Source organism: Bactrocera neohumeralis, chromosome 2 (genome assembly GCF_024586455.1).
Source record: "Bactrocera neohumeralis isolate Rockhampton chromosome 2, APGP_CSIRO_Bneo_wtdbg2-racon-allhic-juicebox.fasta_v2, whole genome shotgun sequence".
Lineage (NCBI taxonomy): Eukaryota > Metazoa > Arthropoda > Insecta > Diptera > Tephritidae > Bactrocera > Bactrocera neohumeralis.
Genome location: NC_065919.1, coordinates 87,107,145 through 87,134,462, shown reverse-complemented (window position 1 = coordinate 87,134,462; position 27,318 = coordinate 87,107,145). Strand labels below are relative to the sequence as shown.

The 27,318-nt window shown below is 39.9% G+C and overlaps 2 protein-coding genes and 1 long non-coding RNA gene across 8 annotated transcripts; 2 read left to right on the top strand and 1 right to left on the bottom strand.

Moving 5' to 3' along the window:
• Nucleotides 1-255: 255 nt before the first annotated feature.
• On the bottom strand, nucleotides 256-22,844 carry LOC126751533 (yemanuclein). 6 transcript variants are annotated; one of them, XM_050461877.1, is made up of 9 exons: nucleotides 22,834-22,844; nucleotides 3,806-4,141; nucleotides 3,536-3,745; nucleotides 2,729-3,470; nucleotides 2,522-2,666; nucleotides 2,219-2,455; nucleotides 2,078-2,149; nucleotides 853-2,023; nucleotides 256-762 (listed from the first exon to the last, which is right to left on the bottom strand). In XM_050461877.1, the coding sequence occupies exons 2-9, from the start codon at nucleotides 4,112-4,114 to the stop codon at nucleotides 691-693; spliced, it is 2,958 nt and encodes a 985-aa protein (XP_050317834.1). In that variant the 5' UTR covers nucleotides 4,115-4,141; nucleotides 22,834-22,844; the 3' UTR covers nucleotides 256-690. The 6 variants fall into 6 exon arrangements, with proteins under 6 accessions (XP_050317834.1, XP_050317828.1, XP_050317827.1 ...); XM_050461871.1 differs by lacking the exon at nucleotides 22,834-22,844 and adding an exon at nucleotides 4,197-4,838; XM_050461870.1 differs by lacking the exon at nucleotides 22,834-22,844 and adding an exon at nucleotides 4,411-4,838 and having other exon boundaries at nucleotides 3,806-4,219.
• Nucleotides 5,987-22,481, top strand: LOC126751532 (ubiquitin carboxyl-terminal hydrolase puf). Its single transcript, XM_050461869.1, has 26 exons — nucleotides 5,987-6,512; nucleotides 6,714-7,928; nucleotides 7,990-8,664; nucleotides 8,720-8,774; nucleotides 8,867-9,878; nucleotides 9,951-10,375; nucleotides 10,673-11,134; nucleotides 11,196-11,465; nucleotides 11,525-11,687; nucleotides 11,751-13,673; nucleotides 13,834-14,875; nucleotides 14,942-15,038; nucleotides 15,099-15,282; nucleotides 15,350-15,879; nucleotides 15,941-16,064; nucleotides 16,125-16,312; nucleotides 16,385-16,655; nucleotides 16,744-16,926; nucleotides 17,070-17,469; nucleotides 17,539-17,635; nucleotides 17,698-17,869; nucleotides 17,938-18,128; nucleotides 18,193-18,545; nucleotides 18,619-19,396; nucleotides 19,461-19,584; nucleotides 19,879-22,481. Exons 1-26 carry the CDS (start codon nucleotides 6,470-6,472, stop codon nucleotides 21,145-21,147), a joined length of 12,246 nt encoding a protein of 4,081 aa, XP_050317826.1. The 5' UTR covers nucleotides 5,987-6,469; the 3' UTR covers nucleotides 21,148-22,481.
• Nucleotides 22,845-23,450: 606 nt separating the features above from the next.
• LOC126751402 (uncharacterized) lies at nucleotides 23,451-25,381 on the top strand. Its single transcript, XR_007665883.1, has 3 exons — nucleotides 23,451-24,378; nucleotides 25,097-25,220; nucleotides 25,282-25,381. It is a non-coding gene; the product is annotated as an uncharacterized LOC126751402 (long non-coding RNA).
• Nucleotides 25,382-27,318: the final 1,937 nt, after the last annotated feature.

Here is a 27,318-nt window from a genome sequence, read left to right as displayed (position 1 = left end):
TCTGATAATTGCAAAAAAACAGTAACTAATGATATAAATAAATTAAGTGATCATCGAACTGCCGTTGAAAAGGAGACCTAACGAATACATAATTGTTGGCTGAAGATACATGTGTGCCGATTACAATCGCTATTTGAATTACAAAATATTACACATGCTCCAATTTAATATCGCCATCTGCTCAATTGACGTCCGCATACCTACATACATATGTAAGTATTATGCAAATGCGCTTTTGCAAAGGTAGCAAAACAATTTTTCGTCTAAAAGAGTTTAGTTCTTTGTATTTTATGTTGTTGCTCTACTTTAGTTGCATTTATGTAAATACTAAAATCTAATTCGCGACTGTATTTGCTGCGAATCTGTTGATTGTTGGCTTGTTGGTGGCAGCGTTGATGACGACGGCGGAGATGTTGCAGTTGTAGGTAAAGGCGGTTGTATCAACGCTACTGGCACATTTGCCGAGGCAGACGACGGTGGTGGTGGTGGTAGTTGTGGAACTTCCATATGTGTTGGTAAAAATAATGGCAGTGGTGGCAAAGCGCCAAATGGGTGCTTGCCCATAGTCACACCAGTTACAGTGTTAGTCGTTAAGAATCCCTCGCTCGCAACAGACTGCGCTTGCGCGAAACACGAAAGCGCTGCTGCCGAAATATTGCTTAAATCGGCTACATCAAATACTACTGCGGGTCATTGAGCGCAGTGATCTTTTTTCGACCCATTTTGTGATGATGTTAGATTAGTCTTTTGTTTTTGCAAATCCTAAAATATTACAATTTCGGAATTAATAAATAAAAAGCGGTTATAATTAAAAAAAAAATCGTTTATTTTTATATAAAATTATTGCCTTACCCCGAGATCCTTAAATGTTCGAACAGCTTGCTTTTCAAAATTTGAAACTCCGCTCAACGAATCTATTTGTTTACTCTTGATGACTTGACTATTATTGTTGTTCGTGTTACTATTATTATTATTGTTTGTTAAGGTGGACGAACCGGATTGGAATACATTTACTTTCATGTTGTCCACCGAGTAGTTTGAAGCTGCATTTTTCTTGTAACGCTGTTTTTGTGACGGGCCCACCTGTGCCCTAACGGTAGCGGGGTAGATACTAACGATCTCCACGCCATCGGATTCACTACTGCTCTCCCGTCGATTTGGTGCATTTAGCACTAAGGCAGTTTTTGTGTTGGGCATTGCCGTTGTTGTGGTGTTACTATTGCCCGGCCGCAATATATGTTGTGACGTCAACAATATATCGCTGGGACAACGGTAGTTATCTAAATCTATAACTTGTACGTTTGTGTCCCCAGATTTGGAATGTTTAGATTGAGATGACATAGTTGTCGACGGATTGACGCTGGTTGGGATCGGTAACGGTGGTAGAATGGCGCTAGATGCTTTAGCTGAGGTGATGGCGGTATTGCTGTTCAAAACGTTTTGCACACCAAATTCTAAATTTGTTGTAGCAGGAGTAAAGGAGGGTGGCTGCTGTGGCAATTGTGGCTTTTTGTTGTTATCGTAGGTGCTGCTTGTACTGGATATATTACTTTGTGTTTGCGGTTTTGCTGCCTTGATAGCACCTTTTCCACCATTCTTGCGCTTTAGACTATTCGAGGCGCTACTACTTGCTACAGATTCCGTGTCGGAGTTCGCGAAAGAGCTACGACTGCCTGTAGCGAATTCCTCAAACTGTTTCATATATGCGTTAGTGGCTGGCGCATTTTGTGTACCACCGCTGGTAGCACCCGAACCAGCAGTGATATTTGTCACTGTGGAGCTTCCCGAATTGGAATTGCTACCGTTATCTTTTTCTTTCTTTTTCTCTTTTGCCTTTTTCGCTGCCGTTTTGCGTTTTTCAATCTCTCGTTGGAGTTCTTCGAGACGCATCCAATCTTTTGGCCACAGTTCCACGACCTTTTCCCGCAAAAATACATTGATGAAATCCTCAAGAGTCTCTTTTCGTGTGCCCAGCACAGGATATGAAGTCCAACGTACTTGATAAACGTCGTAGAGTAAGTTTCTAGAATACCATAATATTAATTGAGTATTATGATTTTTGGGAAGGATTACTTACCGTAAATTGGTATTCCATGGGAATTTCTTTTTTGGCAATTTTGGTGGATGCTCAGCATTCGTATTGATGGCGCTGAAATATGATTTAACTGTTATATAAGATCGTTCAAGATTGATAGAAAGGATATTATATTTTTCTTACATTTCAGCTTGTTTTCGTATTTCTGCTTCGAAATTCGCAATAACGCCGGGCATTGCTTCAATGATGGCCTTTCGTAATTTACAAAGAGCTCTTTTGCTTTTCATTTTTTCTTCCTTAATGCGCAGCTGTTTCGCTTTACGCAAGAAGAAGTATTTAGGCAGAATGAGATGATACTCCAAGTGTGCAAAAACCATGTTTCTATGATTCTTTTCGATGCATAACAATGCCTCATCGATTCTAAATATAATTTACATATATAAAACTATTTTCTCTTCAATATACATATACTGAGTTTGAACTTACTTTAAAAAGACTTCGACTAGCGAGTCGTCAAACTGGAAACGTTTACCAGTCATATTCTTCATTTTTACGATTTCCTTAAACTGTTGAACATCCGCAATTATTTCAGCTTCGATGTCTGGAAGCTTAGTATCGCTGGTGCGCAACTCTAAAATATACATTGTGATAATTTCAAAGGCAATTAATTTGGTTATTTAATTTGTAACATACTTTCTGTGCTTTCTCCAATGCTATTTTTCACTTTCTTCTCTTGTGGTTCGCTATCGTGGGAGTCACTGTCATCACTGGATTCGTCCGATTCGCCACTAGTTGAAGAATCGTCTTCATCGGATGATTTACTAGCAGTTCCTTTTAATTCGCCGTTAATTGCTTTTGCTTCAGAGTTGCCGCTTTGTCGACTACCATTTCCGCCTTCTTGCATTTTGAGGAAATTGTCACGTTTTGCTTTGAGCATGTCCTTGATTGTTGTTGTCTTTACAACTTTTTGCCGACCGCGCTCTTTTTCTGAATCAGAACCCACCGACGATGGTTTGGGTGAATTCGACGTCGACGAAGTACCGATTCCAGAATTTTTGACATTTTTCCCCTTCTTAGTATTACACTCCGGGTTGGTCTTTGGTTTTTTGGTCGGATTAGCATTTGAATTGGCGCGGGGACGTTTTTCCTCAGGATGCGATATGGCACTACCATTTTTGTTGCCCTTTACTGTGTCAGCACTGGAAACTTCACCATCTGAATCGGCATCTTCTTCAGCATCTTCATCACTGCTGGACGAGCTATCCGAAGAAGATGAGGATATGACGCGCTTTCTCGGTCGATTAGGCATTTTTATAATTTCATCCGTTTTCGTAGTCGTCGATTCATTGTGAAGTTTTTGGAATTCCAAAGGGCCACAATTGATGTAGAAGCCACCTTCAATTGTTTCCATTTCTTCTGGAATAATTTCATCGTACTGTGAAATATAATTCAAAATTAATTATTAAATATAATTGGTTAATGACAAATTTTGGCACATACTGCTTCTGTGTTATCTATAAAAGAATCAGATTCATCGTATCCTAAGCCAATATCGCAGAGGTCATCTTTTTTGCTACGACCGCGGCCGCTACTGTACGCACTACCGTATTTCTTTTCTAATTCCCGCGCAATTCTAGCAACATCATCGTCATTGTCGTTGAACGGATCAGTGAAACCATTTGTTTTTTGTTTCAATTTTTTCTGCTTTTTCTACATAATTGAATAAGTATACATTTTCTAAACTTTTTTAACTCGAAAATGGAAAATTACCTTTTCTAAATGCAATAGTCTGGAATAATTGAATTCGGGATACTTGCAAGAATCTGTAGGAAACAATTCTATTGTAAGCCGCATAGATTTATTATTTTTGCGATCAGAAATCGCATCCGTGGTGCTTATCCCATCTGGATTTGGCTCTCCAGAGAGAAAATCAACACCAAAACGAGAAGTAGTCGTTGATAAAGAACCGCCGCTTATTGTTCCTATAACACCGGTAGCAGCGCTCCCCCCAGCTCCGAAGTTGGATACCGATGTTGTACTACTTACAGTTGTAAATGAAACTCTCTTCATTTCAGACATTTCCACCGAATTATTATTTTATTTCAACTGAGATTTGTAAAGTTATAAAGTTTCCAAAGTATGGTGAGCAACATTAACAAACCTGACAACGTGACTATTCATTGCCTGTGTACATGGAAAATGTTAAAATTTTATTATTCTTTCCATTCACAGAATATATTTATAAAAATTAATTAATTCGTTGAACAAAATCGTTTTTTGTTTAATATGTTTAAAAATTATGTTTTCTCTTCTTTCAATGCAACTATTTTCCTTTTCTTTATGCCATTGGCGCAATTGTCTTTTATTCGCTTTACCACTACATTTATTGCAAGAGTAAACGCACTCAAGCACACGCACCACCTTCTCTCGTCTATTTGTTCCCTTGCTTCAATCAACACTACTCCACATATCACATACAATATACAATACTACACTGTGCTGCTGCTTCAGGCGCTGCTTAGGCTTCTGCTACCGCGAATACTTTTTACATATCTGCTGCATGCAGCTCCAGGCCGACGACGTGACTAAAATTTTACACACTTTGTAACTTACTGAACACTTTCTTCTCCAACTTTATTTAATAACAAAACTATTTATTTTCGATAAAGTGCAGATTATTTGGCACTCACAGTTTGCAATTATGCAAATTTGCTAATTTTTCAATCGGTTCAATTTTTGCATTTTGTTATTTTGGAGCATCCACAAAAGTCTTTCATTCTCCTTATTCCATTTCGCGGTTGATTTGGTAAAATGTAAAATATAAAATACTACTTTTTGTAAAATGCAACCGAAACTCTTTTCAGAAAGTAACAAATATTATTACTAAAGGAAGCGCTATATATATATGCAGTTAAAAGCCAAATACGGTTTTCAATGAAACAATATTGATAATCAAACTAATAATAAATTAATGGTGGAATTATTTAAACAAATAATTTTAAGTAAGTGATCTTATATATTCAAATGACTGTAAACAATTTAGGAATAATAATTGCAACTCTATGCTGCGAAAATACTAAATAATCGTCCAAATGCAAATATTCAATTACTTTGACATTTTGCGAATGTCAACCAAATACAATTTCACAAATATGCATTCACCAGAGAGCTGCCAGAAATGGAGCAAGCTAAATGTTTTGAAATGAATGACACTATTTTAAGTTAGTTCGAAAGTATGTAATTTTTTCGAAAATAAGTATTTGTAAAGTTAACAAATAAAAAAAAACTTTTCGAAAGTTAAAAGTATCAATAGAGCCACATTATAATTTACATGAGATACGCAGAAATATTGTTTGTAGCAGTTATGGGAAGTGGTTTCTTTAGTAGTAAGGGGCGTTTTTATTAATTAAAATTGGGATCAAAAAAATATTAATCAATAACGAAGAAGTTGTCCATCCGTTCCCGATAAAACTGTATCCATGTAAGTGGCTGATCAAGGTCACTCCGCAGTATGTTAACTGCCGCTATCTCAACAAATACTGTGATTATATGCGTTACCTGCTATACATGTTTCTTTCGGAAAGGATGCACACTCAGGTAGTAAGTGATCACGTTACTGTAGTCACTCAACTAAACATCAATTTTATAATACAAACGTCAGAACTATAAACATAAATGCGAGATTCCAAATAAACACTGAATATCTCAATTAGAAACAGTCCCAATTATGGAAAATTGGAGGATATAATTCGAATTGTATTAAATTGTCATGACATATTTTATTGATTGAAGCGATTGATTGCAATCATGATTCATGCTTCGGCTAGTGGTAAGTAGTGGGTGGTGTTTTTGAAAAGGACATCTGGCAACCTGCTGGGGAATAACGTTCATCGACTTCTTCCACTTCTCATTTCTCAAAAGCAGCAAATGTAACGATAAGAAAAAGACACGAAAAGCGTCAAAAAGTGAAAAGTGAGGAATTCTGCGCGAGAAGAAAGGAAAGGAAAAATTCTTGTGTGAAAAATTGTTATTTCGAAAAAATATCATCAATTGAAATAAAAGATTGTTGCATTGACGAACGCTGAAATGCAAGGAGTTGTATTCAACGATATCTTTTTGAGTAAATGGGAGTCGCAGTAGTGAAAATCCCGACGAGGCAGTGTAGCAAGCAAAGAAACTCGGCTAAGGTAGTAATTGTAGACTCGGACCAATACAAGCAAATACAAAAGCAGAGACAACGGCAGCAGCAACGACCACAACAGCACAGAAAAAGACAACGTCGGAGCGGCCGTTGTGGCTGAATAAAAGACGAACCAACGGTAGCGGTAGCTCCACCGCCATCGACAGCAAACAAGTGTAATTGCAAAGTGCAACTACGGCTACAAAGAGGGTGGCGGAGATCTGAGCGTGTAACAATAATTATAAAGTGGAACAATGTGTGACGTTTGCTCAGATTTTCTGCATTTGCTGGAGTCGTGTAAGTATTGAATCATTTTGAAAATACTTAAATTTTAATCGTTTCGCCGGTAAGTTGTTAATGACAACGGGTTTTTGAGTCTATACCTATACGGTAGTAGGTCACAGAGAGGGCGGGGTACATACACAAGCCATGCAAATAAGCAACTTTGAAATGAAAATATTTGGATTAAACTTTTTTTTACATTTGTTTAATTTTTAGATGAAGTTCGTATAACCAGCAACGATGCAAAACATTCAATTCTTTTAAAAAGCGAGATTGAAACAGCTTTCGGTTATATACAAGCATGGCCACAACGCCAATGCATGTGTCTATATCGGGACCCGAAAAATTTTGAACGTTTTAATCTTGTAGTTCAATCTATGATATGCTTGGCAGTACACCATTTAAAGCATATTGAACGTTTAATTGATGACTACAAGCGGTTGACAGCATGCAGTTTGGGCCAGTCAACATCTGCTGCAGCTCAGGCACAGGCTAATGCGCAAGCAGGTGCTGGCACTTCAGACAAAGGAACAAATTTAACATCAAATAATAACGCTGATAAAGATTCTATAGATTCGACAGTAGAAGTTCCAAAACGAAATATTGACGATGAAGATGGCGATACTGACGAGAAGAAGGAGCGTAAGAAACCTAAAAGAGATGCAAGTTCATCTCCACCTTGTGTTTCGCCTTCATCACGCAGCGTTAATTCACCAATAATTCCAACATCACCGCCACCCCCCGCACCGTCAATGCACCTACCACAGTCGAATTCAAATATTTCATTGGGTGGTGCCGCACAAAATGCCGAACTATCGAATTCTTACAAATCTAATTTAAACAGTGGATCACCCTCAACTTCACTATCTCAAATAACTGAAGAACCATGGATATTGCCTGAAGTAGAAAAGCTCTTCATACTAGTGTCAAAAGTGTTTTTGTTGAATTTCCCATTGTATATTGCTTATAAACACGGCACGCATGCACGTCTGGATGACATTTCTGCTGAAGAGGCGCAACATTTGGCAATCTTTTGTGATTTACACGACAATGAGATACCGGTTTACTTGCTCCGCAATATAACGTTGTTTTGCAATTCGGGTGGTTTCGCAGCGATGATGTTGTGCTTTGAACAGCCGGATCTTCCTGTCACTACCGCCCAGGCTATTACTGCCACGGTTTCAAATATAAAATTGTGGTTAAATTACAGCTGCATTGTGCAGTTATTTGTACCGTTGCGTAGCCGGGTGCTGCAGTACATGTGCAAGTTGTCGGATCAAAATTTACGCTCGGCAGCAACACGAGCGATGGCCGACTTTGTATGGTCTGCTGTGCGCGATCCGCTAGATGCGTCGGTCACTTTCGATGTTGAGGGCCTAGCACTGGCATTTAAGTATTTTACTTCAACTACGCTAACAATGCGTTTGGCAGGTGAGACATTTCAATTATAGCAGTTTATATAAATTATATTATCGTTATTATTTCTCCATAGGTATGGCACAGATAAATGCACATATAAATTTATTCAACGAAATATGTACCACTGAAACTGTTGGCGAGGTCGAGATTGTGGGACAGAAAATTGCCAACTGGCTAACCGAAAATCAGATTATACAACATCTCTTCGGACCGAACCTACATGTCGAAGTAATAAAACAGGCGCATGTAGTTCTGAATTTCCTAGCTGTGGAAAATCAAATTACCGAAGAGCATATCAAACTAATATGGCAAGCTACTCAACTTAAACATTGTTCCAAGACAATTTTTGATATATTGCCGGCATTGGTGAAAAACCTCGCACCTCGTCCAGCCATGCATTTGTACTCTTTACTTTGTCGCATGGATCCCAAGGACCACACGGAGCAGAGCATTTATATTGCATCAGCACTCACAAAACTTATTTGGTCGCGAGATAACTCTCGCGCACAGATGACCATGATGCAGGATCATCTATTGGCCGCCCATGTGACTGCTTCCAGTTCAGACAGCGGCAGCATGGACGGCAGTAATTCTGACGATGATCCCGGCAATGGCGATGATAGTAGCTTAGCTAGTGGCACCCGTAAAAGCCCGATTGACATAGAAAATGTGGGTTCGGACACTGGAGCACCCCCACCTTGTAAACAAGCTCGTCACAGGCGTCATGTCTGTGAAGCCAGTACTGAAGGTGATTTATGGTAACTGCCGATAATATTCTTTTAATTATCCCTTATAATCTACAGATAAAGGAAACCGCTCAAATGTTGAGGACTTGATAAATAAAAAGATCGATATTAAGTGAGTACAAAAATTATAAGTTCATATTAAAAATTGGTAACTTTAATATAATTCTAACCTTATATTTATTAAAATACTTTTCAATAACGCAGAATGCAAAATCACCGCATTGTGAACATTATTGACAATTCTAGTAGCGAGGAAGACCTGCAACAAGCCGCTCTGGATGTGCAATTGCATCGCAAGAAGTCACGGAAGCGTCGAAAAAACAGTAATTTGCCGCTTACCCGGTTGGCGCATGAAATTGTTGAAGCTATTTGGGATGGCGGCGAGGACGAAGATCCTAGCAGTGATGATGCTGACGATGCCGATGAAGCTGATGGCGAGGTATTAAATGACAGCGATGACTGCAGTGACACCGGCGGTCAAGTTGTGCCCAGCGCTGTACTAAAACATTTGCGTGGTGAGGGTCCTTACATACGCGCCATTGATGAGACTCATATCAGTGAACTGCTGAATGGTGCCGAAATCGATGGGTATTCGTCGCCTATGAGTAACAAATCCGAGAAGAATATGGCTGACTTTGATGACGAGGATGTGTCGCCGTGCGAGGAGGAATTGAGTCAACTGCATGCATTGCGGGTATCGCATAATTGCGTTCCGCCCGCATTTGCCGCCGCTGCCATGGCTGCGGCACATTCGAGTATTCAACAACAACAACAACAGCATCAACAATTGCAACAACAAAAGTCAGTTGATGCCGACTCTGCGGATCTTGTAGCGGGCGCTAATGACAGCGCTACGAATGCAGCCGCAGTGGCTGCCGTGGCAGCGCGTGTGGACACCGAGATACAACAACAAGTTGCGAATGTTAACGCTGCTGCTATTGCCGCAGCGCTGGCAGCAGTAATGGTGCGGCGCACCGGAGACGCCGGCGATGGCGACATGTTGGGCAACAGCGCTAAGGCTATATCACCCCAAGCTCAGTTTGCGGGGCGGGTGTTGCAGAGTGGTGTGCAACAGCCACAGCAAAGTGGCGCACAGGCAATACCGTTGTCACCGCAACAGACACCACCGCAAACACAACAGCCTTCTTTCAAAATCAACGATGTTTGTCAGCCGGGCAACACTTTACTTTGGGATTTGCTGCAGGATGACAAAATTGTATGTAGCTATGCGCAAGAAACCAATTTGGGAAATTGTTTAACACATGCCCCCTTTTTATATTTCTTACAGTTTCAGCTGGGCGAAACCCTAGCACTTGAGGCTGAAAAGGCGCTGGCTACTCTGCTATGCTTTAGTATGGACCGACAATTGCGTACGAAATTCATTGAGGGTTGCCTACAGAACTTGGCCAGCAATCGTAGCGTTGTTGTGAGTCTGCGCTTGTTGCCTAAGCTGTTTGCTTCGTTTCAGCACTTTCGCCCGGCCGACACACATCATGTGACAATGTGGGCTGAACGGCAGCATCGCATGATGTATCATTTCTTTAATAACATCAAATTTTATGCTAAACGTCATGCGGAACAGCAAAACAAGGGGACCGGTGGTGGTGAAACTCCGCTAGAAGCGATTATGTATTCACATAAGACACAAGTGTCTGTGCGTCTGCATTTCTTGTCTTCCATATTTTCAACGTTAGGATCGCCAAAAACGTTTCGGTGAGTTCAAGAAGATTAAATTTCATTCAATTGTTTTTATAGAATCGAGCGCTAGCACATCTTTTGTCTGGGTCTAACAATTTTGTTTACATAACGGTAGTTTGTGTCAGCGTAACTGTTTGAGCATAAATATACCCCAACTTCAGTGTTGCTTTTATTTTTTGAGATGTTTTAGCGCGCTCGAAAACTTTAAAAAAACATTTAAATAAAGCACGTATCTGTTGCTTAAATTAGCCGAATTTAATTATTGTATATTCAATCAAATCGGTAATTTTTATTTCTATACACAAATTTTAGGTTAACTTTGGAGCAAGTGGATGCATTGTGGGAGTGGCTAGCGCATGATAGCGAATGTGCCGATTGTTATTTTTCGTGGCTGCAGAGTCAGGCGAAGGGCGGTGACCAGCATGCGCTGGGCATTGATGCACTACAGCATTTGTATTTGAAAAAGCTACCTGAACTGCGACCGGAAGAATTCTCCATGGTGGCGCTGGGGCTCTTTCAACAGCTGTGCAGTTTGGCTCGAATGGCTATTGCTCACTACGAAAAGCAAACCGACTCAATATCATCGACATCCGCAAACATAGTCGGTATGTATCATCTGTGGAAGATCGCCTTGCGTGCGCACAACACCGAAGTGTCTCTGGCCGCTATTCAATATATCAACATGTACTACATGGGGCAGCAGTTGCGCTTGGAAAAGGAGTTTGTGTCCCAATGCATGGATAATTTGGTACAAGCGACCAATACATTGGAAAGGTTTGTATAACCTCAATTTTGTGTCGCGTATTAAAAATTGAAGTGTTTTTACACCTTGCAGCAATGAGGATGAGAACGCATTGATGTGTGTGCAGCGTGGTTTGATGCTACTCAATACACATTTGGAAACATTCCGTCGGCGGTATGCATTCCATTTGCGACGCTGGGCCATTGAGGGCAAAGGTCTCTGCTCCCATAGCAATCTGAAGAACGAGGCCACTGGGCCGGCCATACGAATCGTCTTGCAACCGGCTGGGCTCTCCGAAAAATCCGTCCTGCACATGCATGCGTGCGATTTAATTGCCGAACTGAAAGCTGAGATATCGAAATGGTGGGTCTGCTTCAGTATTTCCTTATGCAACAATTGTGGATTAAATTTTATTTTTAAAGGTGGGAAAATCTACAAGTCACCACCAGCAGCAGCGGCGTGTCGGCGCCAGTTTTAGGACTTTTACTGAGTGACGGTCCATTACGTATTATAACGCAAGGCCAAGAGTTGACTTCTGATTATGATGAGCGCAGTCTGGGGGATGCAGGCTTCAAGGACAACCAGGTTGGTTGAAAATACTTTTATTTTTTTGTTACATTGCTAACCTCTCATTACTTTTAATTTAAGATCGTTTATGTGTCGCTGGGTGGCCGAGGTGCCCGACGCAAAGAGACGAATCTCGATCACCCCTCTATGCAGCCCCCACCGCCGAAAGAATGTTTACCAACAGTATTATTGTTGCAGCCGCGCTACTTTGAGAAGCTCTTCTGTTTGATGCAGACGTTGGGCGATATGAAACCGCAAAATAGCAATTTACAAATGCACACCAAAGCCCAATTGCTATCGAGACGCGTGTGGGACATACTGGCCATACTGCCAACGAATCCACTAATCCTGGATGCATTTAAGGGACTCAGTAATGATTTGAACGCGTTCGAGCGGCTCACCAGCGAAGAGGAGCAGGCAAATAAACGCAAAGAAATCAAACAGAAATTGAACGAGTTGCTCGATGCCAACAATTTGCAAAAATTCATGTACTCATTGCACATCGTGGAGAGTCTTACGGTGAACAGTGTGTTACAGCAGAAAGGTGTAGCAGGCAATAATTCGACATGTTGCGGCTTTGGTGGCGGTGGTGTTAACGGCAATGTGATACCAATGGATCAATACGTACGTAGTAGTAAGGGCGGTAGCGGAACTTCGAAACGTAGCTCGAGCCGTCGTCGGAATAGCAACGAAAACTCAAACGCAAAAGACGAAAATAAACGCAACAACAGTGGCAATAGCAGTGGCGGCAGCAGCAGTTGCAGTGGTAGTGGCAGCGGCAGTGGTAGTGGAAGTGGCAGTAGCGCTGGAACAGCTTTGGAGTCTCTGTCGCACAAGGAAAACTTCGAAAACACTGTACAAAAGGAAGGCGGTAGTGCCAGCGATGATGTGGCCAGTGACGATATGCCAAATCATGACAAGGAAAACAATCAACCATTGGCGGGACGACCCAATAAACGGCTGAAACGTAGCGATAGCAATGCCAACTTGAGTGATGAAAAAGAGAGTAGACTCGCGATCAGCGCTGTGGATACCGGCAGTGGCTCTGCTGTCGGCGGCACTAATAGCACAAGCGGTGGCTCATGCGTAACAACAGCGGGAAATGCACGTACCGCCCATGATCTGAAATGGAGTGAGGTTTTCGTTCGTTGTGGAGGTTTGCGTTTGCTTTATGAGATCTTCATTTCCGGTCAGCTGCAGCAAAGCTCCCATCCTCGCGAAATGCTCAACGAGTGGCGACACGATTGTTTAGCTAGCTTACTGCGCGTGCTCTGGCTCTTGGGGTTCGAGGAAGTGCAGGCCGAAGATATGCATGTGGTAGTTTCACGTCCACATGCTTTTATGCTTGAACTAATGAATGTAGATCCGTGTCTGCGCCGACTTGCGTCCATACTTAACGACGAGGCTTATCAGAACTACGCCGCGCTGATACCGACCACACAATATCAATATCAGTATCCATACCAATATCATCATTTGCGCACTGGATTCTGGGGGCGCGCGCAGGTCGTACAATTCACTATGAATATAATGGTGAGCTTTGTTCATGCTTCGGCAGAGGCTCGTCGCCTACTTTGGACTCAGTCGGATTATTGTAATTGGGTACAAAAATTCATACTGGAGGATCCCGAGCCGGCGGTAAGGCGTGAAATATGCGCTGGACTCTATCGCATTTGTTTGGGCAACGCGCAAAGCTATCAAGTGCTCTTAGCGCCATTACTCCGTAAGCTTATCTCGTTCTTGCCGCTTGCCGAGAAGATGACGTCTTATGTGCAGCACACGCAGTATTTACTGTCGGATGAGGGTAAGGAGCCGTATGGACCGGCATGTCGAGACTACTTTTGGCTACTCGCACGGCTTGTGGACACCATGACGCCGGATATGGTGAAGTGCTCACTGGATGGCGAAAGCGAAGGAGAGGCTATTGATATTGAACGCTTGTGCCAGTCTGTTTCACAAAGCATACTGACACGTGATTTCTTTGAAACCCGACATGGCTATCAGGTAGGATTTTTTCTTTTACAAACTGTAATTGAGCAAAAAGCCATATTTAAGGATCTTAATACCATAATTCTAATTTTAAATGATTTAAGTCAGAGACTATAATTATAGAATCTTAGTTTATTTTTAACAACGCTATTTTTCTTGTTTTTTATTCCTTCAGGATGATGGCCTCGTTGGACTAATCAATTTAATGTCGAATTTCGTTAAATACGATCCAACTTTCAAGTTCAGCGGTTCGGCATTACAGTTCATTGATAAAATTTTTGAGTTTCTCTTTGACATGCCATCGCCGTTGAACCGACACAAGCCGAAATGTAAATCGGCTACATCGCGAGCTGCCGCTTATGACTTATTGGTGGAGCTGTGTAAGAATTGCCCCAAGAATTATGTGTTCTTGCATGCGAAGCTCTTAGCACAGCACACCCCCGGCGTGAAGGCTCCATATCCGTGGGACTATTGGCCACGCGATGAAGGCCGTTCCGAGTGCGGCTACGTGGGTTTAACGAATTTAGGTGCCACTTGTTACATGGCCTCCTGTATACAACATCTGTATATGATGCCACAGGCACGTGCGGCCATTCTGAATGTACCGCCGACGGGCGCACAAAAGCATGGACCAACACTTTTGGAGCTACAACGCATGTTCGCCTATTTGCTTGAATCGGAACGTAAAGCATATAATCCCCGATCCTTCTGTCGCGTTTATCAGATGGATCATCAACCGTTAAATACGGGCGAACAAAAAGATATGGCGGAATTCTTTATAGATCTTGTCTCCAAGTTGGAAGAGATGACCCCAGAGCTGAAAGATCTTGTAAAGCGTCTGTTTTGCGGGACCCTCAGTAATAATGTGGTGTCGCTCGACTGTGGACATGTGTCGCGTACAGCTGAGGAGTTCTACACGGTACGTTGTCAGGTTGCTGATATGCGTAATCTACAGGAATCGCTGGATGAGGTCACCGTCAAGGACACACTTGAGGGCGACAATATGTACACATGCTCACAGTGCGGCAAGAAGGTGCGTGCCGAAAAACGCGCCTGCTTCAAGAAGCTACCACAAATTTTGTGCTTCAATACGATGCGATACACCTTCAATATGGTGACAATGCTGAAGGAGAAAGTAAACACACACTTCTCTTTTCCCATGCTCTTAAATATGACCGACTATGTGGAGAAGACGCTGATGCCGCACCAATACAAGGGTAAGTTCCGAATTTCAATGCCCTCAGCATGTTATAATTCTCTTACATTTTGTTGTTGTGTTACAGAGGAGCGTGAAAAACGCAAACAAGAACAGGAAAATAAGAAAGCGAGCGCTGTAGATGCCAACAAAGCTACGGATGACGATTTTGAGGAGTGTCTTGAGTGAGTAATCAATGAATAAAGCAAAACTGTGCCGAAAAATCAACTATTATGTCCTTATAGATATGAGCTGGTTGGTGTAACAGTACACACGGGCACCGCAGATGGCGGTCATTACTACAGTTTTATTAAGGAACGGAACAAATCGGCGCTGCAACACGATCGCTGGTTCCTTTTCAACGATGCTGAGGTGAAACCGTTTGATCCTTCGCAAATTGCGGCCGAATGCTTTGGTGGCGAGATGACAGTAAGTAGAAGTATACAACTTCCTAATGGCATTATTGTTACGCTGGTGAATTTACCGAATTTTGCAGAGCAAAACTTACGACTCTGTAACGGAGAAATATATGGACTTTAGCTTTGAGAAGACCAACTCGGCCTATATGCTATTTTACGAGAGACGTCTGCCAGAGCACTTAAAACAGCGACACTCTGAGCTATTGGCATCCCCAACTGCGAGCTCACGCACAACAGAGGCCACTGAGAAAGCAAGTGCACTAAAAGATGATGAAGAATTAACGGTTAAGTCAGACACCGACAAAACTGATGACAAGGAAACAGCTGAGAATGAAAAGAGCAACGCTAAAATGACAAACATTGAGTTGAATAGCTCGCCGATCGAAAAGCCGGTTACGAGCAGTTCTGACGCGGCAAATAATGAGCCGCAGGCGTCCACCTCTGCCGCAGCTGCAACGGCTGCAAGCACAAAGTCGACCACAGAGACTGCCGCTAAACACACGCGCATGCAGATACCAATTTTAAATAAAGAACTGGAGGACTGGATATGGCAGGATAACCGGCAGTTCCTGCAGGATCGCAACATATTCGAGCACACCTATTTCAAGTAAAATTTACTAAAACTTTCACTGCTGATTATGTTTATGTAAAAAAAAAAAATTTTCCAGCTTTATGTGGCAAATATGTGGTCACATTCCACAAACATTGCTGGCGCAAACCGACGTCACTTGCATGGCAGCCAAGTTGTCCGTTTCATTCTTCATTGAAACCTTCATACACGCCAAGGAGAAGGTAGTTTGTGATATGCTTTCTTTATTTGTGTCAAATTTAAGTGTCGCTTTTTCGTTGTAGCCCACAATGGTGCCCTGGATTGAGTTGTTGACAAAGCAATTTAACGCCAGCCAAGAAGCCTGCGAATGGTTCCTCACACACATGTCCATCGAACCGTGGTGGCCCGTGCAAGTGCTCATACAATGCCCCAATCAAATGGTGCGCCAAATGTTTCAAAGGCTCGTTATACATGTCATACAAAGGCTAAGGTACGTAAACCCCATCGAGTTTAGCTGATTTTTAAGGCTTTTCTATATAATAACTGCTCGCTTCATTTGTAGATCTTCGCATGCGCATTTGTATTTGAAAACTGATACCGATGACGATGGCAAAGAGGTGATGGGCAACGCTTCATGCGTAACACGTTTCATTAGCTCCCTGATCTTGCTAATGGAACACGGTGCTAAAGCGCATTTGCGACATTTGTCCGAGTTTTTTGGCCTGCTCTTCGAGTTTTCACGCATGGGCGACGAAGAGACCGTATTTTTGCTGCGCATCAATGTGATAAAGAGCGTGGCCGACTTCTACTTGGGCAACAAGACACAGGACTGTGTAAGTACTGTATGCATGAAATCTTTCTGAATTGAAAAACTACATTATGCGGAATTTATTATCGAAAATTCTTGCTATATGTTCACAGATCGACGTTGGCTCCGATAACGATGATAACTCGTCAGATGAGGCTTTGTCTGTGGACAAAACACGTCCGGCATCGTTGGACAAAATGATTGCGTTGGTGGCGAATTTGGTGGAGCGTTCGCGCGGACAAGACTTCCGGTTGCGACTTTCCACAAAAGACTACAATGCGATAGCCGGTGGCAAAGTAAGAAAATAACGCAAATTATATTTTTTTTTATTAATAAACTTTTACGAATTGTTGTTGTTAGCGTAATTTAAGTTACTTCAAGCTATGCAAAGTAGTTACGTAAATATTTAACATTTTTGCCTTTTTTTCATTTACAACAGGGGTTTCCGTTCTTATACCAACAAATCAAGGATAATATTAATCCACATCAGACCAAGCACCTCATACATGCACTATGCCGTTGGGACGATCGTTTAGCGAATCAAATAATCACCATGCTCTTCTCGTCTGTAACCAAGCACACGGAGCTTTGTGGTCCATTTTTCAAGCTACTGACGCTACTTACCGAAACCCAAGGTGGTCCCTCCGGCTTGCCTTGTTTCTCCCAGCTGGTTTTGCAGCGTGTTTGGGACGCCGCGGAGTACTGCCCGCAGTCGGCGCTCGATTGGCTCGCTTTCCAAGCGCCAAAAAATAAAATTGCACATGCTTGGATACTGCAATCGGCTGATAATTGGGTGGAGCAGTATTTGCTGGCACACAATAATTCACGCGTGCGCAACGGTATGTATGCTGCTCCCGTGTTATTCGCTATATACCAAATAATTTGCTTTTTATTTATTAATCTCACAGCTGCTGCGTACTTGCTGGTGTCACTGGTGCCATCGCAACCTTTCAGGGCGAACTTCCGCACACATTCTCTACATAAACTGTCGGCACACGTCTATCGGTGAGCTCAATCTCCATTTCAATATAAATGAATCAAATATAATTTGGTTTTTTTTGTTGCAGCGATTTGAATAGCGACGCTCAAATTATACTGCACAACATCATCAACCTGTTACTGCGCCTGCTGCGGCCGGCTCGTGCTTATGCAGACATCGGTGTGCACGGCACTACCAAGCTCACAACTTACTTTAGCCTACTTAGTTACTGTATGGTTTCAAAGACTGAAAAACTAATGGTAAATTATATATTGATCATAATACAGTTATTTAGAACTTAGTAGCACCGCATTTTGCACGATTACAGATTGGGCCGTATATGCGCGCTCTATGGGATCTATTTCATCCGCGTCTGTCGGAGCCTAGCGTTCCGGCACATCACAACAAGCACGCGCTGCTCGCATTTTGGCATCACTCGATTGTCGATTGTCCGGAGAATGCGCTCATTGTCGCCAATTGCCATGAAATAACACGAAATATTGCATTTAATTATATACTGTAAGTAATCGGCTACAAATAATAAGGTTATGTCAAAAAATTTCTTAAATTACAATTACCACAGAGCGGACCATGACGACTCGGAGATTGTTGCCTACAATCGCGCAATGCTGCCGGCCTATTATGGCCTCTTGCGTTTATGTTGCGAACAGAGTCGCGCACTTACACGGCAACTAGCCGCGCATCAGAACTTGCAGTGGGCTTTCAAGAACATCACACCACATCCGACGCAGTACGCAGCAGCGGTCGATGAGCTTTTTAAGCTAATGGCATTGTTTGCGGCGCGTCATCCGGATGCCAGCGAACAGGAGCAGCATGAAGTGTCTACATTCCGTCGCACAACACTCTCAGCGTACTTGACAGGATTGGATGCGCGCGTCTCCTGGGGCACGCTCATAAATGCATTACGTATTCTGGGTAAGACCAGCAGTAGATTTCACCTCCAGAATGTAAAGTTATAAATTTATATATTTTAATGAAAAATGCACAGTTGACAACGACGAAGACCGACTGCTCGTCATCTACAATGGTGGCATCGAGATGTGTTTTGAGGCGCTGCATACGCTACATTCCATGCATCACGAAGCAACGGCCTGTCACGTGTCCGGCGACCTGCAGGAGCTTCTTAGCGAGTTGGTCTTGCTACTAACTACGCTGCGCATGAGCACACGCCTGGATGCGCCATCGGCAGCTGCCAGCGCTAGCAAAAAACAACTGCAGCAGCAGCAACAACAACAGCGTTTGCCCGATGCCGTCAAACGGCTGGCCACGTTTCTCAATACATTTAATCCGCCGGAAATCTGCCGCCTATCACTCGAAGTGCTCAAAGAGTTGGTACGCAATCCCAGCTTAGATGTGACCAGTATACTGGCACCCATACTCATTAACTGCCATTTGTCCGTGGCGAATGCGCCCAGTAATATCGGACCGCTGGGACCGTATTTTCCGCGACGCGGCACCAAAGCGCCCTGGCCAACAATGTCGAAGAACACGCCACGTCCACCACGCCCCATGGTGCAGATGAGCATACCGCATGGCGAGATATTACAGAAGGGTGTCGATATCGAATACGACGCGCAGGTGGAGGCATTCTATCGTCCGTATCATGACTTCCTGGATGTGATGATGCGCATGGCGGTGAACACAAATCAACTGAACGAGACGCTGGTGAAACTGAGCTGCTTGGTGGCGATAGAGGCGGCACCGTTGCACTTCAACTTGTTTCCCAAATTTTGGGTGGGCATCTACAACAACAAAACCACAAACAAGTATGTGTTGTTGGTAAAGTATATTTTCAAAAACCTATCAATGCTGTTCTCTACTGTTTTACAGATATGCCGAGTTGCTAATCAACAATCAATACATTGTGGAATATATTCACATAATTTTGCGCGACGAACGTGTGTCGCTCAGTGATCATTACATAAGAAATTTCTTAGAAATCTATTATCCGAAGGTAAGTGACATGTTGCGCCCAATATAATAATACCTGCAATAAGCGAGATAAGGTTTAGGGTTAGTATATATGTATGTACTTAAATGTATATCAAAATGATAGCATGAGTAGACAGAATTTTCGCTGTTAAATGTATAAAGACATTTTCAATTCAGACCCCGGTCTGCGTAATCCAATGTTTCCGACATATTTGTTTGCAAATGAGAGAAAGTGGATTAAGTCGGTTGCTGCGCCTCTTTATATGTATCTATATATGTATATTATATGCATTCTAAATTTTTCTCCATTGTCTAGATATCCGCCCAGTTGCCCATTGCACGTCTGCTCTACACCATCAGCTATTCGATGCACTCAAAGGAGGATCTTGATGATCTCTGTGGTGATTTGTTCGCCATCCGCGTGATAGCACAATGTACAGGTATACCGACTTCCGTCCGCAAACAGTTAAGAGGATCACTGAAAGCACTGCTATACAAGAGTTCGCGCTATCAAGAAGTAGCTGAATTGGAGATGTCACAAAACAGAAAACCCAAAGCTGCTAATTCAAGCAATGCTGAAAAAATTCCGGCGAAATCGGATGAAGAAGGTAGTGCAAAAAGTCCGCCAGTGGGCACCAACCCGAAAAGCAGCTCACCCACACCAAAATCGAGCGGCACAAAGGAAGCTACCGAAAACGTAGAAATGGAGGTGGATAGCGAAGCTGACACAAATAAGTGTGGTAAGGACGTCAAGAACGGAGTAGAGGCTATGGAAACAGATAAAGCTCCGCTGGGCGATAGGAGAGATGACGGCGAAAATAGTGCGAATAAATGCGATGATTCTACGATTGAAAAGGCCGAAAGTGATGCGGAACATACTGCCAAAAAAATCACAGAAAAAAACGACAAAGACGAAACAGAGGAAAAAGAAAAGAAAAACGACGAAGAAACGAAGAAGTCTACAACACCAACGAAAAACCAACCGGACGCTGAAGATAACACAGCTAGTGGCAGCCAAGGCAGTGCTCCTACGACCCCTAGCGCTGTAGAACAGAGCAAGATCATACAAAAGAAGCCCACAGAGGTGCGTCTGTACGAGGAGCATGAAAAGCGCATCAAACTTTTGCTTACCATGGAAACATACATCAAGAGCATTTTGGTGCTGATGCAACGCGATGAGTGCAGCACTTCGCCAACACCCACTACACCCAGCGCCGGCGATGAAAGTGAACCGACTGCAGATGTAGCGGAAGTGGCTTGCAAAAGAGGCACGAGTATTGCAGTTGCACCGACTACGCCATCACCCTCTTCCGGCACGGCTGGCAACAGGACCGATTCAACTCCTGACAAAAGCGAGGAGAAAAAATTGCGGTGCAAGGAACAAAACGACGCAAAGGCAGGAGACTCAACTGACGGCCACAACTCGCCGACTAAGCTGCACACTAGCAAAGCATCAGATAAGGAAGAGCGTGACTTAACAGCAGACACGAGTCCAATAGCACCGACGCAGCCAACAACAACAATGAACCCAACGCCTACGATATCGGCGGCCACCGCAGCCGCGCTGCATTCTCAACAAATTTAGTTATCATTCAATGATTTGCTAAACATTTTGTTTTTCGGTAAACTGCTGGAATAGTGCCGCGACTAAGTTGAAAGTTGAGTGCGACATAGTGAAGGCGGCGCATGCGCTTTAGTTGCAATGGCGATAACAATTTGTTAACTCTTACTTAGTTATTGTTATGCCAGTCAATTATTTCCTTTACCTACTTAAAACTAAAATCATTAGCCCATTAGATATATTGAAAGTTCATTATCGTTGCAAGAACCGTTATTCTGTATGGTCGCCCTATAACATTTTAAAGTACCTTTTGCTTAAGCTAGGTAGAACTACATAAATGTATAATATAATGAAATTTGAATTTTTCCACACTCGTGTGCTTGTGTTTACCAAATACACGCACACACACACACCCACGCCTGCTTAGTGAATGTTATTTTCTTTTTCTTACATTTATTTAATCTGTCAAAGTAGTGCTATGCATTAACTTGATTTTCATTCTTTTGTTTGTGTAACACGATTTAACAACGTATTACAATATAACATATAAATATATTAACCTAATAAAAAATATAATAATATGATGCTATTAGAATTTCTGGCCCAAGGTCAAAAATACATACATGTGTGAAAAGTAGAAACGAAAACGTGCTGACCTAAGGTTGGCTGTGAGAGGATAAAATATAAAAACAAACTGAATTTTTAATTAGGCAAAGCGTAAATTGCTATTCACTGCATAATTTTCAGTTTGAGATCAGCAAAGGCACTTGTACTCATTCCTCCAATGCTTGCAATTTCAAATCAAAATGTATACATATAAACATATTAAGTTACCTATATTATCTATATAAACTTCCATTCAAAATTTATGTGTCATAAGCAAAGTTCCTATTTTCTAATTTAAGCCTATCTTGAATTCAACCTGATTTCGCTCCTAACGATTATGTAATATACGAGTATACTTGTACTTTAATGATTTTTACCCTAGACTTCTTTTCCACACTGGTCTCAAACTGGAGAGTTTGTAAATAATTATCGAATAGACCGAACAGCGACAAAGAAAAAATTAATAAAATATAATAAAAATAAATTAAAAAGAAACTAAAAAAAATATAATGAATATCAACTGAATGTATATTATAAGTTAATTAGTTAAGTTCGGCTACAAAGAAGCAACAGCAATGCCACAATGGCAAAGCATACTTAAGAAAGCAAAATAAATTATAAAAAACACAAAATTTATTCCAAAATTATATTGAATAGTCGATTAGAGACAACAACGCATATGAAAGTATAAACGAAAAGGCAAGAAATGAACACGGCTGCACATTATAATAAATACATATTTGGTTATTTTATATATATATACTCTTACACATAATTTTATTGCTTGCGTATACAGGCATGAACACACACATATGAACAAGTGTTTGCTGATTTTATACATAATAATTGCAACAAATTAAGCTAATTATTGAGCGACATTTTCCCTTTTGAGTTTGTTGATCGATTGATTAGGAAAGACATTTTTTATATTCGCTTCAAATATTATCCTCGGTAATGCGAATGCCACCTTATCAAACATACATACATACTCATGGGCATTTACATCTAATATACCCTTCGTATTTATTACAAATTTATACAAAGTATACAAATTTTCCGATCGTAATTTTTTTTTTTTTTTTTACATATTTAAAGATGGTATACCAGAGATTTGTGCACTAAAATTCTTGCAGGCAATTCAAATTATTAAAATGCATTATTAATATTATGCATTGTGCTTAGTTAACGGTATCTGCCTTTCAAAATTTTGTTTTCCTTTTTATTCGGGTATAACTCTTGTGGTTATTTTCTGATTCAGATCGGTTATAATTGTTGATATTCATTACAAATTAAAATCTTAAGGGATCTGCTTACATAAACATGTTTAGTGGTGTTTTTGTACATTTTTTAATTTTTTATATTAATTTTTTTTTAATTTTTTACATTTTTGATATTTATTTTAATTTTTTATTTTTTTATATTTATTTTTATTTTTTTGTATTTAAATATGAAAAGAAATTTTCATGTTGTTTTTTAATTTAATGTTATTTTTATTTATTTGTATTTTTTTATTTAAATTTTTGGTTAGGTTTTTTATACCTTTTTATTTTTTAATGTTAATTTTTAATATTGTTTGTTTTTTATTTTATTTTTTAATATTTTTTTTTTTCTTTTTTATTTTTTTTATAATTTTTTTTTATTTTTTTTATAATTTTTTTTTTTTATAAATTTTTATATATTTTTTTTATATATTTTTTTTTTATATATTTTTATATTTTTGTTACATATTTTTTAAATAATTTTTTTTTCTATATTTTTAAATTTTCTTCTTTTCTATCGGCCATTTTTAAACTAGAGTAAAGCTATAAATATTAACATTTGCCGAAAATATTCATTAGAGCTCCTCAAATCTCAAATGCTCTCCTTCTAATTAAAAAATCCTCACAAGCTATAACAACGAAAAGGTGTCGGCTGACGAAAAAGTCTAGATGTAAAGTGGTAGGATTTATTTAAGCCCAATAAATATGAAAATTCTGTATGAATTCTGTAATTATGTATGTTTGTATGTATGTAAGGCCAGCAAATTTTCTAAAACCAACGCATTTCTTACCTGTAAAGAAATCGTCATTTATATTCAAAGTTGATTTTTCATAGATGAAAACGTAACGGACGAAAAGATGTTAGCTTAAATAAAGAAAAACTTAACGATTATGCCAACGTGCATACAAACACATGCACACACATGTATGTACATACATAAGTTTCCATGACATGCAATGCGTTCGAGTCGAAAGTGTAGAAAAAGTGAAGTAGCAAAACGGAATTACTAATTGTGTGAAATTTTCATAGTTGCGTCGAGTTGCGCCGCTGCGTGTGAACGAATCGAGTGTGTCCCCGCTGTTGTCGTACTAGTATAGGCTATCTTAATTAATTGTAATAACGAATTATATAACAAAAAAAAAAAATAAAAAAGAAACTACATAAAGAGTACCGTTTCATATTTGATATAATTACAAGAAGATTTGTAAAATTTAGCAGCAAATTCGTCAACTCAAAGAAACACAAGTAATTTATGAAACGAACGAGTATCAATCAAATTGTATGAATTCAGTGGCACAGTAAAAATTGAACTTAAATCACACGCTTAAACATAATTACATAATATTGTATACAATACATATACATACATACATGCATCATACAATACATGTAAGTTTATTCAGATAAACTTATAATTATAAATGATTATTAAAGTAATATGAAAAGTTAACGAATCGCATTTTCAATTACACACAAAATAACGGATAAATTATGAGTTCAGCAATGCCGAATTACAAAAATGGCATTCAAAAATTTAACGGTGAATACATAACAAAGCAAACTTTGAAGATATGGTTGGTGAACGTTTGTTCAGTAAAACTCCAACTTCCAGAGTTTCTTTGCATGTTGTTGTGTTCTAGCGGATACCTAGTCAGCGTTAGGATGGTAAGGATTAGCTAAGTTGTCGGCGACGGCATCTAACGGATGACTTTGCATTATACATATATTATACCGTTTATATTGTTTAAAAACTCGCTAAGTCAAAGGCAACTACATAGAGCTTAAGACAGCGGAATTCTTTAAAGCTTTTATAAAATAATCCAATGCTCGGTATGCTGAGGTCATTGACCTAAATAACGTTAGTTTCGTGTTTCTAAATTTGATACGGGTCTGGTGAAAAGTTAGGCAAAACGAAATATCTCCAGTCACCATATACATATGTACATACAGATATAAATAGTCAGTGGATTATACCACAGATTCAGGTTCAGATAAAAATTAGATTTAGTAAAATGTAGAAAAACGTATCTTATTTTAAAATCAGTGAATACTTATACTGATGTGCTCCTAAAATAATCGATTACCTTAAATAAATAACATAAATAAGTCGTCCACAACTAAAACTAAAATATCGGCATGCGCAGAAGATGTCAGTAAAAGGCAAACAAGTCGGTTACGGGCAGGACTATTCATTACCAGAATCAAGATGCCGTGCAAAGGATGTGAAAAAGGTAGTGAAGGAAAAATTCTTCTGACCACAATTATAATATGTTAAATTCTCATGATTCTCAGAATGCAAATGCACTCCGGATAAATGTGATGAACAATGCAAGTGCGCCAAGGACAATAAGTGTAATTGCCATGCCGGCAAGGATGGAAAGACTGAAGGGGCGCCACCAAAGTCCTGCTGCAGCGGAGGCAGCGAAGAAAAGAAGTGCGGCAATTAGACTGAGTATAATATTTATGAAAATAATACCGATTTGAAAACTGTATTCGTATATGCCAATAAATACTTAAAACTGCGTTTTTGAAAAATCATCTTTTGTATGTTAGTTATATTCAACTTTGCTTTCGAAAGAGTCTTTTTAGGAAATCACTTAAAATACACAACTAAAGTGGAATGGATATGCAGGATCTTCATACGGGTATCCTATAAAGTATATATCCATATATCAAAATGACGAGCTGAGTCGATTTAGCCAAGCCCGCCTCTCTGTATATACATACGTCAAACGGTTAAGAGCATCGATCTGAAATTTTGCACTCGTTCTTTTCTTCCCGAGAAGTTCCATATTTGTCGGAATCGCCGATACCGGATAACTCTGGCATATAGCTGCCATACAAACTGGCAAGGCAGCGCTATAATCTCGGAACAAATGTTCACATCGGATCACTATAACATATAGCGCAATACAAACTGGTCGCTCAAAATTAAGATTAAGATTCTTGTATATCCTTTTATGTTATAAGAAGTGCACAAGAAGAGTATTGTAACTTCAATGCAGCCGAAGCTGTTTCAGTTGCTCTAAAACGTTAGCCGACAGCAATTTCGAGTAGTTTTCTATTTGTTGTATTATTGCCATATGCAATTAAATGTTGCTGATTTGTTATTGTAGCAACAAATTGGCAAAATTTAATATACAAATGATGATTAGTTTGTCTTTTGAGAGCTATCTTCTAATATTTCTCGTTTGAATTTTTTACAAATGGCATCTACGCCATAGAAAACACATATTTTTGTAGATAGCTGATGAGAAACCCTTCAAAGAATCTCTTATGAACATTGCTATATTCATGTAGATAAGTCTTAAAGTTCGCATTCACCAACGGAACCGTTTGTCTTAGTGTGTTTCGGATATGAAAAGGCATGTCTTCTTTAAAGTTTTATTCACTTTATTTTCCTTTTTCAATTAATTTCAAAAAATTAAAATTTCCAATTATTGTATTTCGTTTTATAGTATATTCATTGCATTCAATACCTTAACCAAATAATTCTTAGAGAGTTATAGAAGACAAAAATCGTATAAAAGAAACGGTGCGTATACGTAAAATTAATAGTATTTTAGTTATTAACAAATTAATTATAATTAATATTATTAATTTTACATAAATATGCAGGTAGGTGGACAACAAACAAAAATTACAATAAAAAACGTTACGAAAATTCTATAAATTCTTTCCATGCACAAATGACACATCACTTTTTATTATTTCTACTAAGATAATTATATTTTATTTACGACTTTTTCTTTTAACGGGCATAAAGGTAAGACTGACGTTCATCAACAGCCGCAACATTGCTTCTCTTATATGCGTACAACATCGCAGTTTTGGACAGTTCTCTGGACAATGTACCATTAAGTGTGTGGCTCAGAATTGAGTAGAAATGTTGTTCAAAATTCAATTGTATCTACATGTTGTGTTTTCTTTGTAACCGAATTCATGCTAAGCTTACAAATTATAATGGTAGAGACGTTCTTTGACATGGTTTCTTAAAGTTTGCAGTTTTTATTCAATTGGCTCCGCAAGGCAGCATTGAAAATAGTACAATTATAGATGTAATTATAACAAAAAGAAAATCTTTAATTTTCGCGTACAATAACAACAATGACCGAGGCCCATATCTTCCTTAACCGTGTTGCTAGTGTGGACAATATTAGTTAGATTAGTAGTTAGCGAGTATGGGTAAATGCTGGACAAGTGGCCTAATCGTGGAACTCCGTTATAAAATCAAAATACCACGCGCCCGAGAGTAGACTATGCGATAAGTATTAAAGTATTTAATCTTGTTTTCCATGCATGGAGTTGCACAACACGACTATACGTAAG